Source organism: Podarcis pityusensis, assembly GCF_964106645.2.
Source record: "Podarcis pityusensis genome assembly, chromosome: 6".
Classification (NCBI taxonomy): Eukaryota; Metazoa; Chordata; class Lepidosauria; order Squamata; family Lacertidae; genus Podarcis; species Podarcis pityusensis.
Window position 1 is genome coordinate 56,150,366 of NC_138030.1, and position 24,757 is coordinate 56,175,122.

Below are 24,757 nucleotides of genomic sequence, written 5' to 3' on the forward strand. Positions count from 1 at the left end.
TCTGCGCCAGCGAATGAGGGAGCGCTATTACGCTTAGAACGTCTGGGAACCGTTCTGCGCTTCCTTGAACTGGGGATATGTAGCGCGCGCGCGCGCGCGCACACACACACACACTTATGTATATATGTATATGTATCTGTTTGGCTTGGAAGTAAAAATGATTGTGTCTGCTGTTTCTCTTTTTGTGTTTTGTAACTTTATTCCTTTTAGGTTCTAAAGGTTTTTGGCATGCAAACTATGGAAGACTGTGGCGTTGTAGTTTGCATTTTCGAGTTGCCCTGCTGCTCTGGTTGATGGATCTTGGTATTCTAGTAAAAAACAAAATAGATACTGTAAACTTGGAAGTCTGTCCGAGTGATCCACCTTGCTATCTCCAGGATTAATATTGGTGATACTTGGGAGTCACTACAGTTTGATTTACGTGCCTGCACCACTTCTACAACCTTTAACTTACCTATTAGACAACTTTGCTGGTCTTCCAAAACACTCGAGGCTGCCCTCCTAATCTACAAATGACTAGCTGTATCTCGGACACTGAAGAGTGGGTAGAATGGAAAACTAGACGATCCCATTTCACAAGAGTTGCGAGTAGCCAGGCTTACATAGGTTGGGGATAGGAACCTGGTTCCCCTGCACCATGCTAGAATTGCTTGCACTGGGTTATCCTCTGTTACACCGGACTTACCAACATTTCATTGGATAGCCAGGACTGAACACCCAACTCTCCTTTCCATTGTGAACAGGGGAGAAATGCACCATTTGCTATGGTACATATGTAATTTGGATATTGTACTTGTGAAAAAGAAACTGCAGTAAACTATTCACCATTTCAGCAGCTAATCAAATCTGGAGCCAGACTGATTTGGGGCCAGGTGCAATCTAACCTGGGTCACATGATTTGCAATGATAAAATAGGGGAGAACCATAAATGCCACCTTGAGCTCCTTGGAGGAATGATGGCATATAAATGTAATAATAAATTATTAGATTCAGACACTGTATACTTTTCTTTGTATCATTAATTGTCCTTATATTTCACTGCTGTTACACTCAAAGTTCCATCAGCCCCTGTAAACATGGCCAATGTTGGGGATGATGGAAATTGAAGTCCAACAATATCTGGAATATCACAAGTTAGCCACCCCCCCCCATTAACTGAATCAGTGCTATTTTTCTAGAAAAAATAGGTGCCGGAACTCACCACGGACACTTCCTTTATTCTCTTGGAATGGCAATAATGCCCACCTGAGAGGTGCTGGAACTGAGTTCTGTTGAGTTCCACCTGAAAAAAAGCCCTGAGTATAATTAAAAGTGGGCCCAGGTTATATTATCTGGAGAGTAGCTCAGCAGCCTATGTGAATGAAATAGTATTGACCTATGTTACAGAACTGAGGTAACAATTATTGATGCAATGTATGTGAAGTAATTTGAACAATCTAATGTTCAAATGGTAATAATATGTAGCATTATCTTTATAACCTTGCTTAGTCTGTCTATCAACAACAACACTAATAATAAATGTTATTGATAAGCATTATAACTATATGGTTTCACAGTGATACAACTGAAAAACTAGACGAGCTATTTATGCCTATTAGCAATGTAAATTAACACTCAAATCAGATCAGGGTGACTAAATAACAGCTTTATTTTGTCATGATTTCATAATTAGGAACATGTACATTCAAACACTACACAGAAAGTGCCTGCTAAACACCAAATCACAAATGTGCAAGAAAATAGAACTTTTTCATTATAATTAATACAAATTCAAACTCTCTACTAAACATATTTTGACTTACTATCACAGTTCATATTCCTACTATGACAAAGTGGAGTTTGTGTGTGAACATTAACAGTGCAATCTTATATGTCCACTCAGAAGTATGTCCCATCAAGTTATGTGGGATTGCAATCTTAAGGTAGTTGCAAGATTGTCAAGGGCAAATGCCTGATCCTGCAATTACAACGAATTGCTTCCTGAGCTTAGCTGACCTCAGTGAAGGTAGAGGATATTGGCAGGAAAAGTTAAGAGTGTGTCAATTTTAGTAGCCTTTGTCATTTTCAGTAGTTTTTATGTGCACATGTAATACATGCCGTTTATGATTATTAAAATATTAAATAGTATAGGAATGGTCCTAAATGATATATTCTGATTAAGTGAAATTTAGTTCACAAAAGCTAATTGCTATACAAAATTTGTTAGTCCTTAAAGTGCCACAGAATTTTTTTTTCAACCTTTCCCCAGTTACATACGTCTTTTTTTTCTTGGGAACTAATGTACTTCCACAAGTGCAAAAAAAATTAAACAGTCTGAATATTTATCTGTAGAGCAATTAAGCCATAAACTCGTTGAATGGCCTTGGATGTCTATCACTGTCGTACTTGCAGTCTAATTGAAACCATGTCCAGAATTCCATGCACATACCAAGGCTTTTCAAATGCTGCTTTATAGGAAAAATACCCCTAACGACTTGTTCCCAGTGTTTCTGGCAATATGCCCCTCTAAAGTACCACCCTTTCCTTTTGACACATGCTCATGTGAATGGTGTGGCTGCTGTGGTATGGAGTGACTGAGCTTGGTGGTTTTTGCCTCAATGAAAATGACTGGTTCAAATGAAACATAATAAACAAATTCCTTGTGCTACTGGAAGGAATTTGTTTATTTTGTTTCGACTACGGCAGACCAACACAGCTACCTACCTGTAGTCTAGGACCTTCTGCATGCTCTCCCACTGAGCTACAGCTTTTCCTGGGCAATTCTTCTTAAGCAAAGATACCAGTTAATTACACAAAGAACAATATTGCCTCTCCCTTCTGAAGATCTTTTTGTGAGATAGTTCAAACTGCTGTCCTTTCTTTTTTTAATTAATTTTTTGTGCCATAGTTAACAGTGGTCTCTAGCTATCAGATGCTAATAAAGTGTTTTTGAGTCAGGATTACCTGACTGGTGGCAAAACAATGGTAACATTGAGAACCACACAGAAATATGTGACAGACTATATAAACTACTTAAACCGTAGCATAACTTTTCACTGGAACAGTAGCTGCGCTTGCACTGTTTTGGTATAAAATATATAAAGAGACTTTGCAAAACATCAGACAAACATATCCAGCTCCACCAGCACTGAAACATCTCTTTTAAAAGATGTACTGTACCTGCCCCCTATCCTGCAACAACAACTTTCTTAGAGATTTTGAGGCATTAACAGGAGCACTTCTGCTGCAATGGAGGGGGGCTGTATGTGAGACGCACGTTCTTCCCGGCAGTAGTTGTCCTAGAAGCTTCCGAATCCATGCTCTCCGACATCTTTTCACAGATGATGTCCACCAGGCGCTCAAAGACCTGCCTCACGTTGACATTCTCCTTGGCGCTAGCTTCAAAATAATCGAACCCTGTTTTTTGTTTTTTAAAAAAGTACACAAATCAATATCTGGTTATCCCAAAACTGCTTCTCATGTTAAACTGGCTTTAAATTATCTGTTGGTCATATTAAACAGTTCATTTTGGTTTGTCTGTTTTTAAAAAAAACAACAGGTGTCTAAGTTCAGAATAGATAAGAAGGTTTTATTAAAAGTGATGGTGTATAAATCTCTAGTTTATGGTCTTTAAAATAAATAAAATCAGTTTAAGTTCAGAAAGATATTGCACCATATGAGTGTAGCCAGTGTTATTTTTCTAGAAAAAGAAGTGCCGGAACTCTCCATGAACACCACCCTCATTCTTAAAATGGCAATGGCACCCACCTGAGAGGTGCCGGAACTGAGTTCCAGTGAGTTCCGGCTGAAAAAAGCCCTAAGTGTAGCGCAGCTGTAAAGGGGATTTATTATTATTATTATTATAAAGCATTGGGTATGTAAATGGTCCTCAGGTTAGGTGGACTGATTTAGTTGATGTGTGTTGTATTGTATAGTCTTTTGGGGTGGGTTTGTTTTTATTCTTTTCTATTGTATTCTTTTCTATTGTATTGCATTTTTTCCTGGTCCCATTTTTTAAAAAAAACATATTTTATAATTTTAACACATCAAATATTAAATACATAGCTCTATTCACATATTAAATAAACAAATCTTAAATCAGGCATTGAAGCCCACGAAGAAAAAAGCCTACAACTACTACTAACAATATTTAAAGCTTACAAAACACTTTTAAAATATTGCTGTCTTATAATGTCTGGATGCAGGTACAGGCAGAGCAGTAGATAATAGCAGCTTGGTAATCATAAAGTCATAGACAGGAGCCAGCTAAAATTAGGAATAAAGTTTTATTGTGGTCCTTTGTTTTTAACCGTGTTGTCAGAGGTGAAGATTTGGGAGTTGAGAACTGGGTCAACATGAGAGGTTTGAATAAAATTAGGAATTAAGGAATTTCCATAAACACACTGATAACTCTTCTTACAAAAAAGCAAATGTTTACACTCCAGAGCTGTTTGGAATGCTCTTAATCTGGTGTTTGATATACGTACTTCTTGATGTTCTAAAAAATCTGGGAAGGTATATAAGGAAGAGTCAGAACAAAATACACTGCTGAGAAATTATGAGCAGTGTTAACTGTCATAGTAATTTGAATGTTGAATGTCATGCTGATTCGTATGTCAACTACTAAGAATGGGAAATGGAATGACTTAACTGAAATATTTTCATAAAGTTATTAAAAGGGCTGCTTCATCAGACCAGCTGTTTGAAATGAACAATCAGTGTTAACACACCAACCAATGAAAAGCTAAATGAGGAAAATTATATTTTATGCATGCCTGGGTACCTCTAATCCTCACTGCTGTGAAGCTCAGAACAGCTCCCAGTGCTCCCAACTATTTGACAAACAAAGCTGTGCATCTGCTGCAAATAGTAGCAGCAGAAAGATAAATGATGCTTCCAGACAGGTTTTTATATTAGTATTGGTACTGGTCATTCATACAAGTTTTTCACAGTGCCTACACAAAATGCCAGCCTTGCCCACCTCAACTGAATCCAGATTCATCATTTTCACTGAAAATACAATCCATTAAAAAGCCTCTTGCCCATGACCTGTTTGTGGTATATAAATGAAAGCTTTGCAACATTATACCTCGGTCTGAAAGCACCCAGTAATTAGAGTGTCAGGCTAAGACTGTGGAGGCTCTCTCACTGAGCCATAAGGCTCTCTGGTTGACCCTCGTTCAGCTGCTCTCTTGACAACACTGAGAGTATAAATAATAGGGCATGAAGTCACACATCACTCATAACACCCACAAACATTCATATCCCACAGTTTATTTAATTCTCTCTTTCACACACTCACAGTCTCTCATGATGCCCTCACTCCCAAAGACGTATCTCAAAACAGCCATTAAGTCTCCATCACTCAGCCATGACACTTGAAAGCCAGCAAAACACAGTATGTTTTTTTAAAAAACTCATTCTGCACTCTTCACTCCCTAGGAATACTGGAATTACCAATATCCAGCCAGTCGATATACAAAACCAGATTGAAACCTGACAAAACTCACTTCTCCTGCACACTCACACATATACAGACAGCAAGTCACACAGGAATCGGAGCAAACACCCAGCTAACAGAACTCGACAGTAGTGACATACCAGTATGTGCCCAAAGGAAAAAAGATAGGAAGCAAAAAGTTCAGCTGTGACCAAATGGGACATTCAGCTTACAATAAAAAAATTCCTTCCTGTAGCACCTTAAAGACCAACTAAGTTAGTTCTTGGTATAAGCTTTCGTGTGCATGCACACTTCTTCAGATACACACTTATTCAGCTTACAGTTCAACTCAGTTCACTTGGGTAGCAGGCAGGGTTGGACCAAGACATTTTACTGGCTGAGGCAAAAGGCAAGATGGTGCCCCTCCCCATTCCACATAACAGAAGCCTATTAGACCTGCAGTTGGATTGTAGTTCAACATTGACAACATCTTTCACTGCAACTGAGACAGTAGGCTAAACAGAGAGGAATAGTCAATGGGCTTACTAACAATCTATGTCCTTTTAAATGTGTTTGTGGGAGGGGAGTTATTGGTTTATTTTGTTCTTCTTGTTTTTATCCTGTATATTGTGTTTTTATTCTGTATTTTTATGCTGTTAACCACCCTGGGATCTTGAGGTAAACGGTGTTACACTCATTTAATAAAAAAATAAAATTGCATAAATAATAAATAAATATTATAACCCAATTATCTGAGAAAGTAGATGAGGCTGCAATTAGGATGCAACTAAGGGATATGGAATCTAGCCCTCAAGATGATCCTGGACTACAACTTCCATCATCCTTGACCATTGGTCATGCTGGCTGGGACTAATGGGAGTTGGAATCCAACAACATCTGGAGGGCCATTGGTTCCCCATCCCTGCTTATAACTGGAGGGAGAAGGGATCAAAAAAAGTAAAATGTTAACATGTACCCAACTGATCAGCCAGATGTTTTCCCTTTTCAAAAGGAACGATTCTCTCATCCTCCATGTCACATTTGTTTCCAACCAGAATGACTTGGGCATTATCCCAGGAGTAGGTCTTTATTTGAGTAGCCCTGTGGGAGAAGAAAGGATTTGCGGTGAGAGTAGTAGCCAATAATGTGTCACAATGTGAATGCACTAAACCTCCACTCCCAAATGACAAAACACAAATACAATATTGACAGTTAACATATTGTTGATTTTGCAAAAGCAATGCAATCGTCCCAGTTTAGGAATTTCAGTGAAATTTTTTAGCCAAAACCTTTGTGCATTTCAGTGGTGTGCAGTCAGTGGACCAGGGGGACTATGCTGGTCCCTTCAATGATCTCGCTAAATTAAAGTATTAAAGCCTGGTGCCTCCTTCCCAAAGCCTGGGAAACTTCTGCTGGGCTTAGGGCCAGAGGCTCGTGTGTGTGACACCTCCCCTCCATGGCCCTCGCAAGCTGGTGCCTCTGATACTAACTGTTCCCCTATGAAAAATTTCACAGCACACCACTGGTGTGTTTGCTGATCCCTGTTTTGAGGAATATAATATGGAAAAGTGTGCTTTGAAAAAAGATATACTCAGCCTTCAGCTGAGCTGCTGGCTTCTGACAGTTCCAGTTCTGCACCTGAAGGTTTAGTTGGGTAAGCTTATAATTATTAATAAAAGTAGCCTGTATATTGAACTCAGATGTTCAGCTTTTCTTGTAAGATTTTTCAAAGTATGGTGCTGTCCCTCTTCAGCTGAAACTAGATCAGAGCTCCCAGATGTGCCTAATATTCCATGTTTTGTTCACACATACGCACACAAATGCATTATAGCTTGCCAGTGACTACTTATTGATCCTGTTCATTTTAACTTGTGTTTCTGGGAATTTGGAGTTTATAGGTCAGTCACAGTAGCATCAGTGCTTTCTAGATCAGTTTCAAGGATTTGTCCTAGGTTGTATGAAAATATCTTGAAGCTGCACCTTTTTAAAACAATCATAAGCTTTCATTAGGTTGCAATCCTAACCCCACTTACCTGGGAAGAAGCCCTATTGAATTCAATAGGATGGTTAGAATTGCTCAGGCAATTTTGTTTAGTATATTAACCAACTCAATTTTTAGTTGAAGTTCCAAATTAATGGCTCACTTGTTTATTTTTGCTGTTAATTTCTGCTAGCTTTTGGTATCTTGTGGATATCTTTAATTAACTAACTAATCTGAAGATTAATGAATTAAAAATGTTAATAATTTAACAACATTTCTACATAATTTTAGGGTGGTTACATATGCATCTCCAAAAAAAGAGAGGAATCTTATCACCAAAAGAGACTGCAAAAGACAAATATTTGAATGACAGTTGTCTGTGCTAATTTATATGTATCAATTCAAATTTAGAAAAAAATTGCTATAATTTAAATAGAAATGCAGCACCTCTCAGCACAGTTTTGGCTTTGGAATGCATCTGTGGCCAAAGAAACAAACCAAAGCATCCCAAATCCAGCAGGGGGAGCTAAGAGATATAAAATTGATGAATCATCTTCATCCCAAATTCATTGCTATCAATTAACCATATATATATAATTCTATAATTCCTCATGAGAAGAGAAGACTCCCTGGAAAAGACCCTGATGTTGGGAAAGATGGAGGGCACAAGGAGAAGGGGACGACAGAGGACGAGATGGTTGGACAGTGTTCTCGAAGCTACAAACATGAGTCTGACCAAACTGTGGGAGGCAGTGGAAGACAGGAGTGCCTGGCGTGCTCTGGTCCATGGGGTCACGAAGAGTTGGACACGACTAAACGACTAAACAACAACAATATAATTCTTATATATTGCATTACAGTGGAATATTCTATCACAGTTTGGAGGAATCTTGAGTTGTTGTAGTCATACCTAAACATATGGTCAAAAATGTTCCTTTCATCTTAAGAACATAAAAACGTCAGAAGAGCTCATGTGGTCCAGGAATCCTGTACTCACAGTGTTCAAATGGATGGTTATGAGAAACCCACAAGCAGGCCACGAGGGCAATATCCTATCTTCAGTGCTCTCCCACTTGTGATATCCAGCAACTAGGATACAGAGGTATATCATTTCTGACAGCGGAGGCAGAAACTAGCCACCGTGGTTAGTAGCCATCAATAGCCTTATTTCTTCTACATCAAGCATAGGCAAACTCGGCCCTCCAGATGTTTTGGGACTACAACTCCTATCATCCCCGACCACAATAGAAAGTGTCCTTTCATACTGCATCATGGTGTAGTATGCTAGTTTGACATCAACTGATAGGAAGTGCCTACAGAGGGTGGTGAATACAGCACAAGATATTATGGGCTGTCCCGTGAATCCGCTGGATGAAATAGCGGACGAATGTTGCCTCAGGAGAGTGAGGCAAATTCTCAGGGATGATTCACACCCTGGCCAGCACTTTCTTGACCTCCTGCCCTCAGGCAGAAGATATAGAAGCATGATTAGTCGCACCAACAGGGTAAAGAACAGCTTCTATCCGTGGGCTGTTAGGCTGCTGAATGAAAAGATAACAACAGGGCAACTGACTTTCAGGTTTGGTGGGTGGATGTCAGTAAATGAGGGGAACCAAGACTAAGAGAGCTGAGTGGGGGGGTGTGCTTGTGTAATCTCACTGTATACAAGTTGTACAAGTGACAATAAAGTATTTCAGTTCAATGGGAGTTGCAGTCCCAAAACATCTGGAGGACTGAGTTTGCCTATGCCTGTTCTGCATGAAATAGCTTTATCCTCTTTTAAAGCCATCCAGGTCTGTGGTCATCACTACATCTTGTAGGAGCGAATGTCAAAGTTTCATTATGAACTTTTGTCTGTCCTGAATCTTTAGTTTAGGTAAATGCTGCTTACTGCTATAAGCAGTGGTCTCCGAACACATAATGCACACATTTCCTCAATAGTATTTAATGTTATTCTTGGATACATCCCTCTCAGTGATATGGAGCTCAATCCACTCAGCATATCCCCTGTAGGGAGATGTTGGCAGTGCCGTTTTTTCTGTCCCCCCCCCCCCCATAAAAATAACATTTATTTATTTTTTTGCAATTTTGCTTAAAAAAGCTCAACAATTTTTCACTGTTTGAAATATGGCAACCCTATCCCCCTGTATCTCCCTGTTCCCATTTATTTCAACAAAGCTTGCACCAGTAAGACTGCTGATGGATTATGCCTGTGGAGCCTGATTTCTGATTCAGAAGCAACCTCCACCTTCCGATTAATTCCTGACAATGTTTAATGACTTCTGGACAGCCCACATCATGCCTCTCATACCAAAAGCAATGTCAGTCAGTCAGTCCATGAATATTCACAAGGCAGGATGCTCTGTGATGGATGGCAAAGCTTACCTTAAATAAACTCCGCTGCGGAACGGAATTTGTGGCAGCTAATCTAAAAAGAGCCAGCTGCGATAGTTTTCAAACCAGAACGCTAAGATCATCTTCGCACTTTCAGCAATCTGCAAAGTGTCATTAACATCAAATATTTGTGGTGTGTTCCCCTCCCCCTGCCATAATCCTATAGAAGAAATGAAGGGGTTAGGATCCTACAGATTCAAGACCACCACTGGCTTGCCTCCAGAATGCTCTTCAGGTTCTATCATGGGCAGGAACACCAATGCCCACATTCTCTTCGGGTTCTATAATGGGCAGGTACATCTATGCCCACAAACATTCTGATGCCATGCTGACAGTGGGGGTGGGGGTGGGGAGAGGCTCTGGGGCAAAATGCCAACCTATCAACAGACCTGTCTCTCCATGTGAAGTGGCACCTCCACTGCATATTGTGGCTCATCGGCCAGCACCTGAGGTTCCTTAGGATTGCTTCCTTACCATGTCTGCTCTTTAAGAACTGAATGAATGAATGAATGAATGGGTACGTTCCAGCTGAATGGCTGCTGTGGGAACGACCTAAAAATGGCATCCAAACTGATAGAACCTCACAAGTTTTGAATTCCTCACACACGTGTATGTCTTTTGATTTGAAAACTGCAATTCATCCTCCCCTTCTGTATACCTTGGGTAGGCTCATTCAGTATGGAACTGAATGAATGACTGCTGCCCAGTCCAAAGAAATCAAATTATGATTAAGCTCTCTTTCCTGCTTTACCAGGGCAAAACTGATGGGAAAGAGCAAGTAAAAACAGTGATAACCTGGGAGAACAACACTGCAGGCACCTAAACAGTATAAGCAGCCTTCATTGCTGTCTATGGGAAGAACTATAAAGCTCTGATACTCAAAGGTTGGGCTGGGAGCCTATGTAGCTCTGCTGAGCTGGCTTAGCTCTTTAGCATAAACCAAATCCAGTGGTTTCAGTGTTTAGCTCAGTTTAATCAAACCTTGATTAATTTTAACTTTTACTAATACCAGGATTTATGGGTGTCTTGCACCCAGACTCTGACCCCCAAACTTTATAACATTATGCATTGACTCTCCATTTCTTTCAAGTGCCTTTTCAGTCTCTTTTCTCAGCTCAGAACCTTCCCTTCCCTTCCCTTCCCATCAGCTGCTGTTTTATTTCTCTGAGGAAGGCAGAGCTTCCTCCCCATGACTTCCTGTCTGTCCCATTCATTTTCTGGGCAGTCTGCTGGGTTTTGAGAACGCTGGAGCCGTTACTGTACCCACCATTCTGCACACACAAACACAGGTGTTGTGCCTGCCATTCTTCCTATGCACACACTGTTCTTCACACATAGCTATGCTTGCTTCCTCCCACTCAGCTGTCTACAACTGGTGGGGAGCAGCGAGTGGACCGTTTGGGCAGTGTGGAGCCTGCACGCGCCCAAGCCACCGCGTCTCTCCCAGGAGTGACACGTGGCTCGGACGCACTGCAGGCCCCGTGGTGAGTGCTGCCCGGCATTTTGTCACCGCCTCAGTGGTGACACCCGGGGTGGTCCGCACCCACCGCATCCCCTTTCCTCCACCCCTGAGTAGACCACAAGCTTAACATGGGTCAATGGTGTGATGCAGCAGCAAAAAAAAGCTAATGCTATTCTAAGCTGCATCAACAGAAGTATAGTGTCCTGATCAAGGGAAGTAACAGTCCTGCTCTATTCTGCCTTGATTAGACGGCACCTGGAATACTCTGTCCAGTTCTGGGCACCACAATTTAAGAAGGATATTGACAAGCTGGGATGTGTGCAGAGGAGGGCAAGCCTTATGAGGAATGGCTGAGGGAGTTGGATATGTTTAGCCTGGTAAAGAGGAGATGGAGAGAAGTTATGATAGCCATCTTCAGATATCTTAAGGGTTGCCACATGGAGGATGGAGCAAGCTTGTTTTATTCTGTTCTGGAGGCTAGCACCTGGACCAATGCATTCAAGAACGGAGATTCCAACTAAGGAGGTTTTTAAGCAGAGGTTGGATGGCCACCTGTCATTTAGCTGAGATTTCTGCACTGCAGGGGTTGGACTATATGGCCCTCAGAGTCCCTTCTAGCTCTACAATTATATGATCTGCCACTCTGCCGTAGAAGCTCTATTTGCCATTCAAAAAGCAATACTTTATATACCTGTATAGATAATAGTGCTTTTGTTTCTCTTTTCTGATTCCAATCTGGTTTAACACATCAGCTATAGCATGCTTTGTTTTTTATTTCGGCACCATCACACATTCCATCCAAGGTGTTAACCCATAAAATTGTATGCAAGCCACTTGCCTCCAATAAAAAAAACCCCTGTCTTCAATACAATAGTCATTTCAAAAGAAATGTTTTGCTTCATAATGGCTTAAAATTTCCATCCCTTATTTTTCTCAAAGTGTGCTCCCCTGATTTCTCAGAAACAAATTAAGTTAAATCATACAAGAGTGCACCAGCTAATTTACAGGCTTTTAATGTTTTAGCTCTGAAACGACAGATTTCTTCAAGGACATATGGCAATCTCTTACAAAGCCATTAAAAAGCTCACATCACAGGAGATAGCAAACTGTGTGAGTTCTCTCAAATAGCTTGCAGAATATTTTCTTATATACTGTATAGGCAAAATGTGTAGCTGTTTTCCGAAGTTACTTAGAATGCTGTGTTTTCAAAGTTGGTTTGATAGGTCCCCTGCTGGCTTTTGGTTAGTGAAGTGTTTTTAGATTTTATTTATTTATTTATCCCCACTGCCTTAGGTGTCAGCCAGCCTTCTGTTCCTTCTGGGATTTGCAACCATCTCTTTACAAAATCTTGTACATGTGGAGACAAGAGCGCTGCATTGTCAGCCAAGGAAAGGAAGCTGGCACTTGAGAGAGGAGAAATAAGCTGCGAGCAATAGTTGCCCTTGCCTGAACAATCTCAAGTCACTTCCACAGAATGACAAGATGATGAAACTGAGAAATGAATTTGGCCTTTGCCATTATTCATTTGTATCATGTGCTTTTCCGGCTCTGGAAGAAACCGCGATGTTTGGCGCATCTTAAAAACTGACTGCACACATTTTAACTTTATATAGCAAGAGGCGCTACTTGTGAAGTGTGTGTCCTATAAACATTCAGGATGCTTTAGCCTCAGACTCATTTTCACCTTGCAGGATTTTGCTTTTATTTTTAAATAATCACTTCCGCATATCTTGTGCAGTTTGAAGGATGGCTATGTTTTGGTCTGCATGTTGTTTTTGAAAGTGCAAATTAGGTGGGTTTGCCTTTAAATGCAATCTGAACTGAATTCCCTCCTCCACCTCTAATAACAGCACAGTCCTATTCATATCTAAAGGTAAAGGTACCCCTGCCCGTACGGGCCAGTCTTGACAGACTCTAGGGTTGTGCACTCATCTCACTCTAGAGGCCAGGAGCCAGCGCTGTCCGCAGACACTTCCGGGTCACGTGGCCAGCGTGACAAGCTGCATCTGGCGAGGCAGCGCAGCACATGGAACGCCGTTTACCTTCCCACTGGTAAGCAGTCCCTATTTATCTACTTGCACCCGGGGGTGCTTTCGAACTGCTAGGTTGGCAGGCACTGGGACCGAACGACGGGAGCGCACCCCGCCGCGGGGATTCGAACCGCCGACCATGCGATCGGCAAGTCCTAGGCGCTGAGGTTTTACCCACAGCGCCACCCGCATCCGCTATTCATATCTACTCAATGGCAAATCCCACTGAATTCAATGGGATTTATCTCCTGAGAAGTGTATACAGCAGTGCAGCATAGACTGGCCCTTAATATTACATTTCAGTTGAAATGGTAGAGCTTAATTCTCTACTGCAGAAATTTCTCCTCCCTACCTCCCCCCACTGTTACATGATGGAGACATAGTAAACAAAATCCACCCTAAAATGTCTCGAATTCGATTATAAGCCATACTGTTTTGTAGATTACATAGGCATAGGCTTCAAATAATGTTGCACGGTGTATTTCTGACCCAGAGTGATCCTATTACGCCGACTAATGGGGAAGGTTTGACTCTGTCTGCATGCATTAGAGAGGGCAGTGATCACTTCATCCTAATTGACATAGTACAACTGAACTACAAGAAAAATATTTCTCATTTAATGAAAGCCATAGCTCTAATTAGAGCTGCTACTGTGCTGTGTGGAATAATTATAACAAGGAGGTGTGATTTAAAGGAGAAAAGGATGTCAGCTTCTTGGGAAGTGTTATACTGGCAGTCACAGAGACAGAGTTGCTACTTTTTTCTGGTTCCCATATCATTAACAGCTGTCTGACAGGCAGAAATTCAATGGGTGTACTTTCACCATCTGCTTCTCCATGATGGGGTAAGCTGCACTTGTTGAATTTTTGTCTTTATATACAAAGATGTTTTAAAAGTCAGAGGAGTTTTAAAACAATGTGGCAACCCTATAATGGAAAAAAGAAAAGCAGTTTGTCAGCAAGCGGACACTTTTACTAATTTGAACTGGCTTTTTTTTTTGGTGCTAGAAGAGAGTTGGGGAAATAGACTAATAGTCAAGTTTTCTTACTGTAATGCATATGTACTACTGTCTGTCAAAGTTGACTGACACCATTAAAACAGTAATCCTGTATATGTCTCATTGTCACTGTGGCTTATTCCCAGGTAGGGATGGGAAACAAATTTCATTCAGTTCATATTTGGAGGTGAATCAACCAAATCTGCACCTTCCAAAGCAATACGCAAACCGAAATACAACCATATATATATATGTGCAAAATGCATATAGTACAGTAAAGTATGCATACGAATGCATATATTAGTGGACGTCCTCATGAAAAATTGTCAGTATTTTAGTGCATATTTTTCCTAATGTGTACATTATATACTGTATATAATTTTGCAATACACACATTTGCAAGCAATTTCCTTTTATTTAATTGAATTAAATCTTATTTCCCCCTAGTTCCTATTTATGCACACTTCCCCCTAGTATATGCATTTTCCCTTTTGGCTGAAGGATGGCTGTGTTTCAGTTTGCATATTGTTTCATGAAATGCAAATTAGATATGTTTGTCTTTAAATGCAAACTGCATTGGATTTCTCTGCCATTTTTACTTGTGTCATTTGACAGATGTGTAAATCAGCTACAGCATCTCTTGGCCAGCTACACTGGTGGCAGAGAGCAAGACAAATGCTGCTGTTCTTAGTTGACTAGCATGATAGCACAGAAGGCAAGCTCCTTTGATCTGGCTACTGATGTCTAACAGCACAATCCCATCTGTATTTCCCCAGAAGTCTAATGAAATTTGATGGGTCTTACTCCCAGGTAAGATTAATTAGGATTGCAGCTTTGTTTAGGTACTTTAAGGAACCTAGCTCAAGATGTTTAAAGGTAAAGGTAAAGGTACCCCTGACCGTTAGGTCCAGTCACGGACGACTCTGGGGTTGCAATGCTCATCTTGCTTTACTGGCTGAGGGAGCCGGCATACAGCTTCTGGGTCATGTGGCCAGCATGACTAAGCTGCTTCTGGCAAACCAGAGCAGTGCACGGAAACACCGTTTACCTTCCCACCAGAGTGGTACCTATTTATCTACTTGCACTTTGACGTGCTTTCAAATGTATTTTGCTATAAGGGCTAGTCATTTGAGAAATCCTGTAAACTGGAGTCTTGGCTGGTTCCAAGCTCTTTGACCAGAGGTATAAGACATGCTTCTCCCTCTGAACTTTACATCTAATCAGCTACACTGGATCAGAATCAGATGGTTAGAATGAGAATTATTTTTTCTGGAAAGGTTGTTGCAGTGTTTGAAGGTTGGACCACGTACTGTCACACAGATGGTAAAGTGATGTATAGCTTCTGGTAATACATAAGCTTTCTGCATAATTGGAATGACACTGTGAACTCATAAATAAACATTAGATAGGACTGATGTTCACTGACATTGTGAAATGAACTTCAGGCTTGGCAATTAATGCCATCAGTAGAATAATTTGGCTGAAAAATTGTTCCAGGGCGGAAAAACTGTCCTGATGTGCGGTAATGGAGCATCTTTGAGGACAAGGCTGAAATCTTGTGCATATTTACTCAGTATCAGTTCTACTAAATTCATTGGCAGCTATTTATGAGTAAAGAAATGCAGGACTCGGCTAGGAACTTTTTAAATTGTGTGTGTGCATTTTTTATAGACTCAGGCAGAGTCATTAATAGTAGTATTAATAATTTGATTGTGATTATGTTTTTGTTAAGCTCTTGAGCTTCCTTCTTTCCTTTTATAAGATGTGGTGTGAGTTGATCACTGAGTGGATTGCATGGTAACCAGAAAATGAAACTATCACAGAATGTAGCAATTATCTGTTCCTACCAGTCCTGAATAGCATTGAAGGACTCTTCACAAGTAATATCGTACATAAGGATAAATCCCATTGCTCCTCGATAATAGGCAGTGGTAATTGTCCTGTACCTTTCTTGTCCAGCAGTATCCTAAACAATGACAAGAAACAGAAGCATTAGGCATCAAGTACTCTTCCTGAAAACAACATAAACCCATTGATCTTATCAGCATGAGGGGCACTTCATAAATTAAGTTTTACTTATGTAGAGGCAATCTCTTTGTAGGAAAATGGGCATTTATTGCTTTGTCTGAATACCAGTATCAGTATTATTCTTGTACATGAACTAAAGAGGTCAATAAAGATAAATGTTGCCTAATGCATTTTTCCTATACTATGATCCATGAAAGAAAAAGTAACATAGACTCATACTGGCCTGACTTTGAGGTATGGTAAACTTAACCTCACCAACTATTTTCTTCTTCTTCTAACGCCCAGTCACCAGCATGCAAGCAACTTGTATACTTATGTGTACATCCTTGATTTTATTGTATGCTCTGTCTGCCACAAACAGCAGAGGGCCTGCCACACTTCTTTCCTTAATGCGGTCATTGATTGATTGATTGATTGATTGATTGATTGATTGATTGTTTCAAGGATTTCTAAACCAGCTTCCTTACAATATGGAAATGGAAAACAACAACAAACAAATTACAAAGTTATCATAAATACAATACTAAATAACAGATATAATAAAACCTTGCACAACAAAGAACCTAATCAGACCTTTGTCAAAAAGTGTTGTGTTTCTTGGAATCCTCTCAGATCATTTCTGTATTGGCATTTTGCATCTATAGGTTTTGCACAGGATAATAACATGACTAGACCACTGAAAAATCAGCCCTGTCCAGACTGGACCATAGAGCTAAAAAACATTATTATTATGTGAAGGCTGATTATCAGTGAATAAAGATTTAGGGAAGGGAGATGGGACACCATTGGGAGCTTTCATTGGTATTGCTAATGGCAGCATGGGAGTGGTTTCCATCAGGACTGTGGCTGGGTAGTCATGAAATAAGGGGCAATGCCCTGATGTGGATCAAGAATACAGTAGGTTAAGTAACAGGAAGCAGAGAGTAAGACCAAATAAGACAGTTTTTCCAATGGAGGAATATAGAAAGTACAGTTCCCCAAAGGATCAGTATTGGAACTTGTGCTTTCTAAATTGTTCATAAAAAAACCTAGAGTTAGGGGTGGCCAGTGAAGTGGCCAAGTTTGGTGATGATACCAAATTGTTTGGCATCATTAAAATGAAAAGAGATTGCAAAGCGCTCCAAAACGGCCTCTCCAAACTGAGTGAATGGGAAGTAACAACAAATGCAATTCAATGCAAACAAATGTAAAGTAAAAAAAAAAAAAAAATCCTTCCAGTAGCACCTTTAAGACCAACTAAGTTAGTTCTTGGTATGAGCTTTCGTGTGCAAGCACACTTCTTCAGATACTTCTTCAGAACTTAGTTGGTCTTAAAGGTGCTACTGGAAGGATTTTTTTTATTTTGACTATGGCAGACCAACACGGCTACCTATCTGTAACTGGAAATGTAAAGTAAGACAAACAGGGGCACAAATAATAATAATTTCACATATATGCTCATGGGGTCTGAACTGGCAGTGTCTGACCAAGAACGAGACATCTACAAGTCTTACATATGACTTATTAAATTACTGTTCAATTGAAACCTTTCTCCTGTTCACGGCAGAAAGGAAGTTAGAAGAATCTTGAGGTGAACCCCTGTCATTCTTTCTGTGAGTGCTTTCTCACAGCTTCGTTGAAGCCTTTGTACCTGGTACAATTTTTGGCAATGAACGTGACTTGCACCCCTTGTGCTGCTGGCTGGGGAAAAACAGAATGCCATACCAAAACAGCAGAGTGCTAACTAAGAATATTTATACAGTATAGTCATGCATGGGGAAGTGCTTTTGGACTTGTACTATCATGCTTGGTCATAACTTGCTCTAGGGGTCCAGCATTGCGTGAGCAGCTCAAGTTTTAATTCATCTGATAGAGGTTTTGCTTTTTATCTATATCAAGCTTCTGCCATCGCTGAAGTTGCAGAGTAGTGGTAACTGCCTCAGTGTTTTCAGTTGGGATGTTCTCATTCCCTGCCCACTGCCTGTACCTTGATATTTTCTGTCTCTTTTAAAGGAGACATATTAGGTGCCACTTGCGCAATATCTGACGAAGTAGTTTATTTAGTATGTGTCTGCGAATATCCATAGTTAAACAAATAGAAACAGCTCTGCTCCTTTGATTTCTCTCCCTAGCAACATTATACAGAAAATTATTGTGCCTTTCTTTCACCCTTCAACCGATAGCACTGTTTCTGTTTCCCAATAAAATGATTTCTGTTACCCATTTCCTGAAAACCCTTTTAGCGTTTTTGGGTTTTCTTCTCAGCCTACCCTCAAAAAGGAGGACCGGGTGCTGCAGCATCCCCAAGCGCTTCACCTGATCACAAAAGGCACCACAACTCCTCTGTTTATGTTATCATTGTATTTGTAGGGTTTCCAGATCTTGTAATATTTGCAGAAGCAGCGTCATCAGAAGAGAACAAGCAGCATTCATCTGAGCGACACCGTCTCCCTACCACTTTATTTCCCCAATGTCTGGTTAAATGAGCTACTTGCTTCCATAAACAGTGACTCCTGAGTGTAAGTCTGCCAACCTCATGGCCTTCTTACAGCATCAATACACTGCTAGGGATTATGCTATTGGGTTATGGAAAGGGATAGAAATACACATGCCATGGGAAACATTTCATGAGATTCTTATTTTGCTTTGAGGATTAATCATACTTATATTATTCTGAGCACCCTTGTGCCTAAGCAAACACTGAATGTCTCCAGTGAAAAAATTAAAAACAATACAATACTTCAAAATTAAAAAACAAAAGACAAATAGTATGTTTTCAGATAAAGTTTGCCCCTTATTGCTATCAATATCTGTTGTACTCGGGACGCGGGTGGCTCTGTGGGTAAAACCTCAGCGCCTAGGACTTGCCGATCATAAGGTTGGCGGTTCGAATCCCCGCGGCGGGGTGCGCTCCCGTCGTTTGGTCCCAGCGCCTGCCAACCTAGCAGTTCGAAAGCACCCCCAGGTGCAAGTAGATAAATAGGGACCGCTTACCAGCGGGAAGGTAAACGGCGTTCCGTGTGCTGCGCTGGCTCGCCAGATGCAGCTTGGTCACGCTGGCCACGTGACCCGGAAGTGTCTGCGGACAGCTGGCCCCTGGCCTCTTAAGTGAGATGGGCGCACAACCCTAGAGTCTGTCAAGACTGGCCCGTACGGGCAGGGGTACCTTTACCTTTACCTATCTGTTGTACTAGGAATGTCCATGTTATACTCTAATAATCACATCACTTTGGACTGGTGTCTGGTAAAAGAAGTTAATTTTCCACTGGAAAATTTTCCACACATGGCAACTATTATAATAATTCAGTCTGCCTGTTGTTACTCATTACAACGTAAAATGGAAGACCTGCAGTTAGTGTTTGGCTGTTGAAGGCAGATATGTTTTACCTTGAGGTGATCTTGGGGGTGGGGGGATATGCAGAGACATCATGACACTTTTGAGGACAACCCAGTAATCCTACTTCCTAACAGTTATTTAAAGTGGTTGCAATTAATCTTTCTGGCCTTCACGATGCCTCAAGAGGTGATGGTTTGAAAATATTTGAGAATTACTGGAACAGACTGCTTAGCAGTTTTATGACAATAAGGTCTTGTTTTCTGAGATGGCTCTCCAGCTGAACTGGCAACCTAGAAGTGAGAAAGCTTTGACAGCATTTTAATCTGTTTCCCCTCAAAGTGCAACCTGTAGACCAGACATTCAAAGTGTTTACAAATACATGTTTGCTTTTTAAAAAATCCATTTGCACATATTTCATCCATTTCTCAGCAATCAGAGAGATGCTCTGAAACAGCAGCAGAAAAAAATGAGGGCCTTATCTTGGAGGCGCACACCTGATGTGTACAGCACCTTTTCTTCCCTGCTGTGTTCAGGTTTGTGCTGGTGGTATTTTTAAAAAATCAAATGGCAGTGTACAGGTTTTCAAGCTCCGCTTTTTAAAAGGTTTCAAGCATTGAATATGATTAATAGAGAAGTCTCCTCTTTCTTCTACCCACTCCAGGGGGTGACGGAGACTGAAAGGTCCTTACGCCTCAGATAACTTAGCCAGGAAATTCAGCAACTGCCAAAAGAGCTTTAAGGGCAGGGGTGGCAGAACCTGTGGCTCTCTGGTTGGAGAATAATTCCAATCATCCCTGGCCATTGGTCATGCTGGCTGAGAGCTGATGAGAGCTGTGGTCTATCAACATTGCATTTAAGTGTGGTTTTCTGCTAATAAACACATTTTTGTATGCTGTTTTGACTAATGTACACTTTTTTGCAAGGAGTGGAGTTCCTAAGATGATTGGATGGCACGTTGTTTGCCTCCTTCCATCAGCTCCTGCTGCCAAGTTGGTGCCAAATGTATTGCTCTGCTTTCCTTTGGACCACATCAGTGAGGCCAAGAGGTGGGTATTCTCGTCAGGGCAACAGACTGCTCAAGCTTGTACCCTAGAGAGATCAGTTTGGTGTTGCTAACGCAGCAAAAACAGCATAGGAGGCAGCAATTATGAGATACCGGTCTCTGCAGACACAGCAGGTGCTGTGATTCTCCAGCTATTTGAGTTCACCCCCAGAAGTACACTCCACTTTATTGATACAGACAGAAGCCAACAAGAAATTTTTCAGACAGCACAGATTTGATAGATTTGCCCTTGAATGCAAACTCAACCAAATTTCTCCCCAACCACAGTGCTGATGTTTCAACAAGCGGCCTTTGTTGCCATACTCCTACTTCTGTAATAATAAAAGCAAATGCTTAGGGCTGCTTAATGCTCTGAATGTAGGGGTTACGCATGTGCCAGACTTTCTGTAGATTAAAGTAATTCCTCTCTCACAGCCTTCTCGAACTGATGTCCAACTTCAGCTTAAAGCACCTTGGAATCCAATTATGTTGCTGAAAATGGGAAAGGAATCTCATCAGTCCAGCCTCTTTTCATCATTCTCCCCCAAATATCTCCAAAAGACAGACACTAACTTACTCCAGCAAGCCTCTCCAATGCCGCTTGAGACTTTTGGAGAGATTTGAAAAAAACAGCAAGATTCAGGGCTGATTTTAATTCCCCTCCTTCGTCTCATGAACATGACTAAATCCTAAGGTTCATGAAGCTGAAGTTGGACATCAGTTGGCGAAGGCTGGGAGAGAGAAATTATCTTAATTTGCAGAAAGCCCGGCACACACATAAACCCAACTCAGATCACCAAGTAGCTACAGTTTGTTTTTAATATTACGGATCTTTTGCAATTCTGTTTAAAAGTAATATATATTTATTTAAAGAACAAACTACAGTTTACTCCTGTAAGCTAACAGGAAGAGGAAGGGGAGAGTGATCAAGGAGCAGGAGGTGGATGGGGGCATTCACTGGTGTGAATGGAAAGCAGCAGAATATGCAATTAATGTGTTGAGTGAAAACACATAAGTGTGCGGACCCTAATGTGCTCTTCGCAAATACATTAAAAAATGGATCTGAATGACCCATCTGCAAGATAATGCCCTCATCTACACAGCCTTACTGGAAATCCCTTTCAGTTTGAATATAAATACCGTATTTTTCGCTCTATAACATGCACCCGACCATAACACGCACGTAGTTTTTAGAGGAGGAAAATCTGTAGGCATGCCACCCGTAGGCATTCCCTCCATAACACGCACAGACATTTCCCCTTACTTTCTAGGAGGAAAAAAGTGAGTGTTATGGTGCAAAAAATACGGTACTTATCCAATCAAAGAATGTAGACCTTGGTTATATATATGTGAACCTCTGCTCAGCTGTTAGGGCTTCCGCCAATTAAAGAAGTGTAGTTGATTAATTGAATGCCTTTAAGCCAATGAATTGGTTAATTCATTGCTTTAAGTTTCTTCACCAAAACCTCAATATAGGTGCTTTTTAGAGATCCTGAAGGATGCTAAACTCAGTGTTAGGAAGATAGGCCATCTTTCATCATTTCATTGAAATTCTCTGTTGTGGTGACACACAAGAACCAAAACAACCCAGCCAATTAAAATTCACCCTTATTGATTAAAATAAGTCCATACCTATTAATCAACCAGCCCATACCTATTAATCAACCAGTCCCTAGTGATAGTCCCACAGAGTCCACCTTTAAAAGTCTGAAAATAGGACTTTCCCCATAATTTGAGTAAAATGATGGATGTGAATCTACTTCATATAGGTAGTGGAAAGCACTACAGAAATTCTTCATTCACACACTTAAATCACACTTCATTTACAGCAAGAGGAGGCATTTGTGGCAGCCGGGAATGAAATGACAAAAAGGACAAGCCACATTTGCAACAGAATGGATAAAAGCAGGAGTTCTACACACACTTGGGTTGTTAGGAAGGATTCTTAGTGGCAGACGGGCATGCATTTGTGGTGGTAGCAGGAAAGATATATATATAACTAGACTGATATAAGCCTATATGTTTTTCACTTAGTGTATGTTGGAATGTCAAGTCCAACTACTCACAACCATCCCTTAATTCTCATCTCTCCCATGATGCCTTGCTGTCAGGAGCCAAAGTCAGAGGCAGCTCAGCAATAAAACATCTGGTATCAGTGAAGTCAACTCTTTATTCAAAGAAACCAAAATCACACAGACCGAGTGATCGCAGCAACACTTCCCAGTAGGACTTGCCCCACTGAGGCAGTTGTCAGGACTGAATGTCCCTGCCCTCCCACAGCTCTCTAAGCTTCCTCCCCTGGTTCCTTCCCCAGTAGCCTAAGGCTCCTTTGTCTTATCTCTCTTTGCTCCACCTTCTCCATTCCCCCATTCCCAGGGGGAGGGGAGCTGGTCACAGCAGGAGGAGGAAACTCCCTGGCTTCTTCAGAGGCCTGCCTCCACTGCCTCTTGGCGCCCTGCCCCTGCTTCTGCCTCCGATACTGGACTGTTCTCTGCCACAGGCTCTTCCTGCTCCCTAACCCTGCTTCCGACACCTCCTCCTCCTCCTCCTCCTCCTCCTCCTCCCAGTCTGCTCCTTTTTCTCCCACTGACTACTCATCGCCGTCCCACCACCAATCCCCTGGCTCTGAGCCGCCTTCCCTTTGGGGTTCCTCAGCTGGTGCCTCTCACCTCTGCTCTGCATCCAGTCAATCCATGGCACTTGCTTCTGAAGTGGCAAGTGAATACAATAGCTTCAGCATTTTGAAGGGTTGTCCTCTCTCAGATGGGAAAACAAATGGATATTCATATGGAGAGAGATGGAATGGAAGCTGCGACTCAGGCGGCCTCAGTCCACTTCTAGCTTTTGTTGTCAAAAGTTGCTCATCTGGAGTTCTCAACAGTGACCTTCTTTGCCCTGTGGACCCCTTCACCAGACAACACTCTATTTTTCCAAAATCTACCTTTGCTTTTGTTCAAAGTGCAGCAGCAGCAATCATTTAGTTATAACTGTGTTTGCTCATGTCTTGCCACTTTTGCATCTCCCTTCCCTACTGCCTTCCATTGCCTTTTCCCCCACCCCATGCTTAAAATGTAAATTGAAAGCTCCTTTGAGCAGGGATTTGTTGCGGTTTTGTTTTTGTTTTGCTCATGGTACTCTGCAAAACCCAAAGGACGCACAACACTAATAATACGAAACAGCATACCAAATGAAACATTTTAAGTATTCAGTTTTTACTTGGATGTCCCACATTGCCCTCACCAGAATCTACCAAATTAGCAACAAAGAATTATGTTGGTGGGCACTGGTCAACCTTTGTTCCTGCTACAATCTAGAAATAGAAATATTCAGGGGAGGGGAGGATGAGTCAATGGCTACTATGAGAAGCAAGTGATGTTATGAATCACTTTGAAAGCTGCTTTCTGATTTCACCTGCCAGCAGCAGCAAATTAACCCCACACCCACCCGGTCACTACCAGAAAATGTCAAAGTCGCTACAGAGCTTAGCTCTCCTGAAAACACTTCATTTCAAAGGAATTAATTGTGTGATTTCTCTCTTTCTAAAAACTAATCATTCATTTTCACAAAACCACAGGGAGATCAAGCAAGTAGGCTCAGTGGTTTAGACCACACTGCCACCCGCGTCCCCTACTAATGTGTATATAGCCACAGATTGGTCCAACATGGGAGATATGGGGGCCATTTTTGTCACATGGAAAGTAAACTCAGGTCAAAATGGTAGTTTGTTTTCTCTATTTCCTCATTTTAAATGCCACAAAATCAGTACAAAGTTGGGCCTGTGACAATGAAGGGATGGGAGTGACTTGTGAATATAAAGTACAGTACTTCTCTTATCTCAATACAGAACTGGGCTGTGAAAATCTGATTAAGACTTATCACACAGAAAATGCTTTAGGGTTTTTTTTAGTGGGGGGGGGGCGTGCTGCTGCTTTGAGAATACAGAAGGGATTAGCTACTGCTTGCCAGTTCAGCCGATCAAACAGCAAGTGAGGTAGAAAACACAGCTGCTTCCTTCTCAAACATCTTCTGACACTGATTATCACTTTACTGGCCTGTTACAGATTTTATAGGATTTATGAAACAGTGCT

At 41.2% G+C, this 24,757-nt stretch overlaps 1 protein-coding gene across 3 annotated transcripts in view; it reads right to left on the reverse strand.

Moving 5' to 3' along the window:
- Positions 1-1,630: 1,630 nt before the first annotated feature.
- The window catches only part of RAB3B (RAB3B, member RAS oncogene family), a 51,503-nt gene continuing 28,376 nt past the window's right edge, over positions 1,631-24,757 (reverse strand). For all 3 annotated transcript variants that reach the window (XM_081010841.1, XM_081010839.1, XM_081010840.1), the window contains exons 3-5: positions 16,131-16,249; positions 6,396-6,520; positions 1,631-3,396 (exon numbers count right to left, since the gene is read on the reverse strand). In XM_081010841.1, the coding sequence (XP_080866967.1) occupies positions 3,206-3,396; positions 6,396-6,520; positions 16,131-16,249 (435 nt within the window). In that variant the 3' untranslated portion in view covers positions 1,631-3,205. The remainder of the gene's footprint in view (positions 3,397-6,395; positions 6,521-16,130; positions 16,250-24,757) is intronic.